Below are 6,601 nucleotides of genomic sequence, written 5' to 3'. Positions count from 1 at the left end.
TTTTTTCTGGGTTTTCTAAATTTTTGGAAGGTGTACTTACTGCTGTTGAAGTACCCTACCAGCGTGCTTACCCTTCGCTGTCCAGGTCGTCGCCCGCGCGGCGGCGCCCCCACATGCGGCAGTCGTTGCGGACGGTCTCGATGAAGTACTCGATGGCGCGCCGGTGCGAGCAGGACAGCATGTCCCCGAGCACTGGAGGGGCAGGGTAGCGTCAGAGAGGGACTTTACCTAGCCGGGTCCAGCCAGGGCGCCGGGGGCAGTGCAGTACGTACCGCTGACGGGGATGGCCGCCAGGTCCATGATGGACTGCACGGGCGGCAGCTTGGGGACGAAGCAGCCGGGCTGCACCGTGCCGCCGTTCAGGTAGAAGTCCACGTCACCTGGAAGACAAACAGCGTCGAAGCCTGGAGTCTGGGCTCCGATACCCCGCGCTACCGGAGGGCGACGCGGGGTATCCACACCACGATGTGGTGGGAGAGGTGGGGATGTCGGGAGACGGGTGGGCCGAGCTATAGGGCCGCGGGCACCGCGGGTCCGCTGGTCGACAGCGATGCATCTCACTCAACGAGGAACCGCCTTCCGGGCGGCGGCGTCTGTCACCGGGCTGCCTTTGGCGCGCCGCTAAGACAATGGCCGCTCCCACACGCACTTTCACCTCGCGATGACGAGGTGCTCGAGCGGCGCGGCGGCCAAATCCCCGCGAGTAGGATGGTGCCGTACTCACCGATCGGATGCATGACGCCCAGCCCCAGGGTGGGGATGAAGGGCACGCCGTTGGTGTGCAGCACGTCCACGAAGCGGGCGTCCCCCGGGGCGACGCGCACCTCGGCGGCCTGGTCCTCGAAGGCCGGCTGCGCCGCGTCCAGGGCTGCGAGCAACGGCAACATTGTGGTGTCATTGATTGACAGTGTACCTCTAAAAGAAACAACCGCGCCATACAGCTGCTGCTCCTTAAGTACGGGAGGAGGCGGGCTTCCGCAAGTCGCCGGTCGACCTCCGCGCCCCGGTCGAAGGTAAGTCCGTAGTGCGCGGCTGGGCCAAAGGTGTCACGGACACAGACTACTCCGCGGGTCAGAGAGAGAGAGAAAAGGGGGGGGGGCAGTCAGAACGCCCGGGCATGCTGAGTAGGCTCCCATATCTCCCCAATTTCTACACGCTCATTTCGTCCCATTACATCGTTTGAGCGCTTCCGCCGTTCTTTCGCCGGTTTGATATTGATGAGAACCAGCACTACTTTTCCTAAAGTCGCACGCAAATCGCTCGGGTTTACCGTGCATTTTTGCCCAAATGACTGTGGCGGAAGCGGGTCACGCACACGCAACCGCGGGTTATCCGCCCCGCATCGCCCCATCGCCCCGCCTCGCCCCGCCTCACCGGTGATCCTGCCCAGGCGGCCGCCCAGCTGCTTGCCCGCGTAGCCCGCCGCGTGCGCGCCCAGGCTGTGGCCGACGACGTGCACCGCGTCCAGGGGGATGACGTCGTCGAGTAGCTCCACCATCCTGTCGAGAGGAAAGACGGAGGAGAAAGGTCAGTCATTCTAAAACAAAAGTTGGTGTGATGAGGTTCGAAAACCTAAACAGTACGGTCTCGTTCGCTACCTCGCCAGCTCTGCGCCGACGATCCTCGTGTTCGAGGCGGCCTGCAGGTAGTTCCGGGAGGCTTGCGCCCCCGGCGCCCAATCAACCAGGATGACGTTGGAGTTCACCTGAAATCATGTGCAGAGTCAGAGCATGTCCAGGGTGTTTCATATATAAGACACAGGTGCGTGCGGGTTTGCCTACCCGCTCTGCCCGTGAGGCGCCATGGCCCCATGGGTAGGCAAACCCGCCCGCACCTGTGTCTGCAAGGTCAATGTCTTCGCCTGGGTCAATCACGATTCACGCATTTAGGGAGCGGGCGTAACACTCACCCTCTCGAGCAGCGCGTCCTTCATGTCCTGCACCCAGGCGGCGCTGTACTTGTCGTTGAAGCCGTGCACGACGTAGAACGTCTTCACGTCTCGCAGGAGCGCGCGAATGTTCGAAACTGTATCGTTGGCGGCAATGAGCGGCCACGGCTGCTCCGTGGCGTTCCTGGTGTACAGGAGGAACTGGGTCTGGACGTCCTCGGGCGCGTTCATGCGTGGCAGTGGGCGCTTGGACGATATCCACGGCTCGAGGAGGCTGAAGCAGCCCAGCTCCGGGTAGCAGACGTGGTCCGCGTCGTCGTCCTGCTTGCCGCCCTTGATGACCTGGAGGACGGTGCCGACGGCCGAGTTGACGGTGGAGCCGACGACGCTGTCCGAGATGGCCTTGCCCCAGCGGCCCACCGTGCGGCCCATCTCGGTGAAGGCCCTGCTCGCGCCCCGCACCCGCTCCAGCGCCGAGCTCATGAAGCTCTGCGGCGCCGCCACCTTCTCCTCGGCCTCCGCGTCCTCGGCGTCGCCTCTCATGTCGGAGGTGGCCTCCGTCTGCGCAGGACACAAAGGTGAGTCACTCGTGCCACTCGTGCACAATGGTGCAGTGCGCGCGGCCCACAGTTGGGCTGCTTGCTTACCTCGAGGTCCGGCTGCTGCGGCACGGCCGCGCTGGCGGTGGGCACCGAAGAGGCCGTGGCGGAGGCCAGCGTCGTGCCCGTCAGGTGCCACAGGCTGGACCTCACCGACATGAACACGTTGCTCACCTGCGGCAAGCACGGCGTGTGGCCATACGTAGAGCACAAGTAAACCGTCATTGGGGTCCTTTCGAGATCCGTCAGAAGCCTCTGTTATTTCACCTACCCGGTCGGAGACGTGCTTGGTGACATGGCCCAGAGGCGATATCCTCGTGGGCTCGACGGCTAGGTCGGTCTTGTTGGTGACGTCCGTGTCGCTGTCAGCCAAGTGATGAGGTCGTGAGAAATACGCACACTGTGTGCGCTCACGCACCAAGAGCACTTTCAGGCAAAGGTCTCGTTACCTCTTAGACTGCGCCGCCGAGGCCGCCGTCGTGTCCCGGATGGCCCGCAGCACGCCCCACAGGTTGTTCGGCCAGCCCGCCGACCGGTCCGAGGCCTGCGCGTGGTCCGTGGGGAGGCCGAGGCCATGGTCGGCCAGGAGCAGCAGCACTAGCAGCAGCACCGCCGTCCTCATGGTTCCTGCGGCGGGGATCGAATGTTGCTGTTGGTGAGCGCCATGGTGGCCGCCGCTCCGCTCCACGCCTGCCCCCTCCCCCCATTCCCACTTCCCATTCCCATCGTTTTTAGGTCCCCGCGCTGACGTCCACGGGGAGCAGCATGATTAACTCGCTTAGCCCGACTGGTCTTCGCGACAGCGAAGGGTAAAAGAAGAATTATTTTTTTGGTCCGACTCCTCTTTGCCGAGGTGCTGGTGCCCGCCCTCGCCTCAAGGACCCCAAGGACAGCCCGCCGCAGACTACTGTCTCTGTGCAAACATGCTCCGGGTCCTCTCTATCGGTATCGGGGTGGAGGAGGCGGTGGAGGTGGTGGTGGGGTGGCTCGGGACCCTCGCCGTGCCGTGGGACAAGGTCTCGGTGCGGTGCCGTGCACGCGGGCGAGGGCGTGGGGCGGCGGGGCGGCCCGTGCAGTGTAACGCCTATGTCGCCGAGGTAATGAGAAAGTGACGAAGTGCGTTTCGGCAATGCTCTCCGCTGCAGCGTCGGCGCCGCAGCGGTGTCAGCCGCTCGGCGGCACCGCACCCAAATCTCCTCACCCTCCCACACTCTTTCGCCCGCATTTAACACGTATTATTTGGCACGCTTGGCTCGTGCTGCGTGAGAAGGATGCTCATATTAACGCGCGCTAATTTACTCATTCACACGCATTCACACTGGCAGAGCAGATTAAGACGGTCAGTGGGCGCCCGCGCGGCCCGCCGCCCTGACCCGGGCGGCATACTCTGCTTGCAGCCGCTTTAGTCGAACCGAACGGGGACCGAAGCCGAACGGGGCCGAACGCGTGCCGAACGTGTGCCGGTGCGGCGATAAGTACCCCGGGGATAAATAATTGGCTGAGCGATTAGCGAAGCCTATTACTCCAGTGACGATCAAAAAGTTTCGCGTCTGTCTGTGTGTCTGTGTGTGTGTCTGTGTGTCTGTCTGTGCGCACGATAACCCAAGAACGAATTGAGCTAGCGACCTGGGATTTTCATGGTCGTTTTGTATCATAAAAAGACAGATCGAGTTCGAAGAAGAGCATTCTAGCTCAAAAATTGGATTTTTAAAAATTCAAAAACCACAGGTCCCCATAATGACGATTTTTTAAAATATTTTTTCACTGTTTTCTAAGGGGTAACTCATCAAAGTAGAGCCCTTCGGGCGAAAATTTTGTCTATTTGTCTCTATTTTCAACCGTTTAGGCACCAGAGGGATTTTTCTACACGAAAATGACCGCAAAACATTTCTACGATTTTTCTCAGATATTTGATGGTCTCCGGTAGAGTAACTTGTTAAAATTAAACTCCGAGGAACAAAATTTGTGACTTTTGGGGCTGAATGCCTACTTAGACTTTTCCTCGACTCGGGTGTCAGCGCCGCAGGCCTAGGTAGATGTATGCCAGGCGCGTCGCAGCGTGACAGTGCTTCGTGAGATATCGCGAAGCCTGTTACGCGAGACGTGGTCTGGCGTACATCTACCTAGTAATGTTAAGCACACTCCGCCACGTCTCGTCTGTCTGAGCCGAGCCGCGGCGGGGAGTCGCATGCCGCTGATGTCACGAGCGCCGTCATTAAATAACCGTGACCGGGCCATGCCGGGCCGCTACGCCAGGAGCAGTCGTCGTCGCTGTACTGACATCGAACGAACAAAGTTTAAACCGTCAAACACAGACCTATTTGATACGGTAACGACTTGAATGTATTTAAATAAAATAAAAATATTATTTAGGACAACTACTTTTTTCGGCAGTGGTGCAAAATCGTTTGTCTGATAGGGACATATTAATGCAGATACCTCGTGTCAATCCGTCCATGCTGCACTTACTCATGCCTTTTATCCCCAGTAGAGGCTTCCCCCTGCCACACCTACTATACTACTCTATTTGAAGTTGGCGCGCTGCGCGGCGCTATTCGCGGTTGCTCCTTATCGGTCGCGGCGGTCGAAGCTTATCAGAAGTTGTTCAATGTCTAGCGCCGCGCGCTATCCTCGCGTTAAAATGCTCACTGTGGTATTACAAGTATTATCAAGTTTGATAAGAAAGTAGTCCGTGGGATGTGCGTCGCACGATGGACGGGACCAAAACAGAGAGGGCACGTTTCTCATCAATTGTCCCCCTACCCCCGATAAAACGATCCGCGGTCGGGTCCACTAAAATTTATTCACCTAGAAATTACGTCCGTTATTTGCCGCGTTACGAAACTGCGAAGTTCAGCCAATGGAAGCTCTCATAGCGCCTAGCGGGTAGGCAACATCTTGCCTGCAGTGCATGCGTGCACTGCGGGGCGGCCTAACCTAAGCCTCGCATGCGCCCAACTCCCGTTGATAACTGAATGACTCTGAGAAAAACAGACGTACTTATAGACGATTTCTCTGATATTCTCCCAGAACATTAGAAAATGATGACTGAGAAGATAACTACAAATTTCAAGTCTCTAGCTTCTAGCCTTCTTGTGGAACAGACTGATAGAGAAGCAAACAGATGCCAGGTCGTTTGCATAAGCCTCCGAGACAGCATTTTCAAAGCTGAGTGGTGGGCTTAAAACCAAAAAGTATCAAAAAGAGGAAAGTGGAGCGACCAGTAATCCAAACGATCGAGAAGCCGCTTCAGCTTCACCAGCCTTTGGCCCCCAACCAGCAGAGCATAGGCAACCACCGTGACAGCCGTGCATCAAGTTGCCTACCTAACAGGCGCTTCGTCGCTTAAATAGTACTTTCTATACGCCCTCATCTCTCTACTTGTTTTAGCTTTCAATCGTCTTTAGAACTCAACTAACTCCGTCGATATATTTTATACCGCAAACGTCAATCAAGCAAAACTTGGACATGGACCTTTGGACCTTACAGACGTCCCCTTGCAACAGTGATCTTCCAATCAATCCCCTCTTAATCCAAACCGTGCCCCGCCAAGTCCCGCTGCACCCGCATTTCATCTCGCGGCCCTATGCCATCCGCTGCGCTGCGCCCGGCCGCCCGGCCCGGCTCGCGGCTGGAGTGGGGGATGGCAGGCGCACCGCGGGGCGGACCGGCGCGGGCCTCTTGACCTTGGAGGGGTAAGGGGGGGGGGGGGGACAGCTGTATGGGTGAACAGCGGACCGGACGATCCATTCCAGCGCGCCGGAAAGTTTTTGAATGGATATATGGCTGAGTTTTGTGGGAGAACGCGTCGTCAGGGAGAGAGAAAGAGAGCGAGACAACAACAGATAGGACAGACAGACAGACAGACAGACAGACAGACAGACAGACAGACAGACAGACAGACAGACAGACAGACAGACAAACAGACAGCACCGTTGTTTCTCTGACCACACAGGGGTTTTACAGCTCGTCGGGTAACGCCTCTTGACCGGGCCGGCTCCATAACGTCTCGCGAGAAGCGTGTCATTACAGCAACTCTCTGTCGCCGCGACCCGTATTGTTTATTTGCTCTCTTTCTCTGACCCGACTGAGGCTGTCTCTCCCGGCACCTTGC

At 58.1% G+C, this 6,601-nt stretch overlaps 1 protein-coding gene across 3 annotated transcripts in view; it reads right to left on the bottom strand.

Annotated features, from left to right (window-relative positions):
• Positions 1 to 6,601, bottom strand: part of LOC113204338 (uncharacterized) — a 17,131-nt gene that overhangs the window by 2,145 nt on the left and 8,385 nt on the right. For all 3 annotated transcript variants that reach the window (XM_052273205.1, XM_052273203.1, XM_026419499.2), the window contains exons 2-10: positions 2,937 to 3,114; positions 2,759 to 2,849; positions 2,536 to 2,661; positions 1,910 to 2,449; positions 1,599 to 1,705; positions 1,375 to 1,499; positions 725 to 868; positions 273 to 380; positions 72 to 192 (exon numbers count right to left, since the gene is read on the bottom strand). In XM_052273205.1, coding sequence (XP_052129165.1) covers positions 72 to 192; positions 273 to 380; positions 725 to 868; positions 1,375 to 1,499; positions 1,599 to 1,705; positions 1,910 to 2,449; positions 2,536 to 2,661; positions 2,759 to 2,849; positions 2,937 to 3,109 — 1,535 coding nt within the window. In that variant the 5' untranslated portion in view covers positions 3,110 to 3,114. The remainder of the gene's footprint in view (positions 1 to 71; positions 193 to 272; positions 381 to 724; positions 869 to 1,374; positions 1,500 to 1,598; positions 1,706 to 1,909; positions 2,450 to 2,535; positions 2,662 to 2,758; positions 2,850 to 2,936; positions 3,115 to 6,601) is intronic.

Source organism: Frankliniella occidentalis, unplaced genomic scaffold (genome assembly GCF_000697945.3).
Source record: "Frankliniella occidentalis isolate FOCC.00 unplaced genomic scaffold, Focc_3.1 Scaffold253, whole genome shotgun sequence".
Classification (NCBI taxonomy): Eukaryota; Metazoa; Arthropoda; class Insecta; order Thysanoptera; family Thripidae; genus Frankliniella; species Frankliniella occidentalis.
This window is presented reverse-complemented; position numbering and strand designations above follow the sequence as displayed.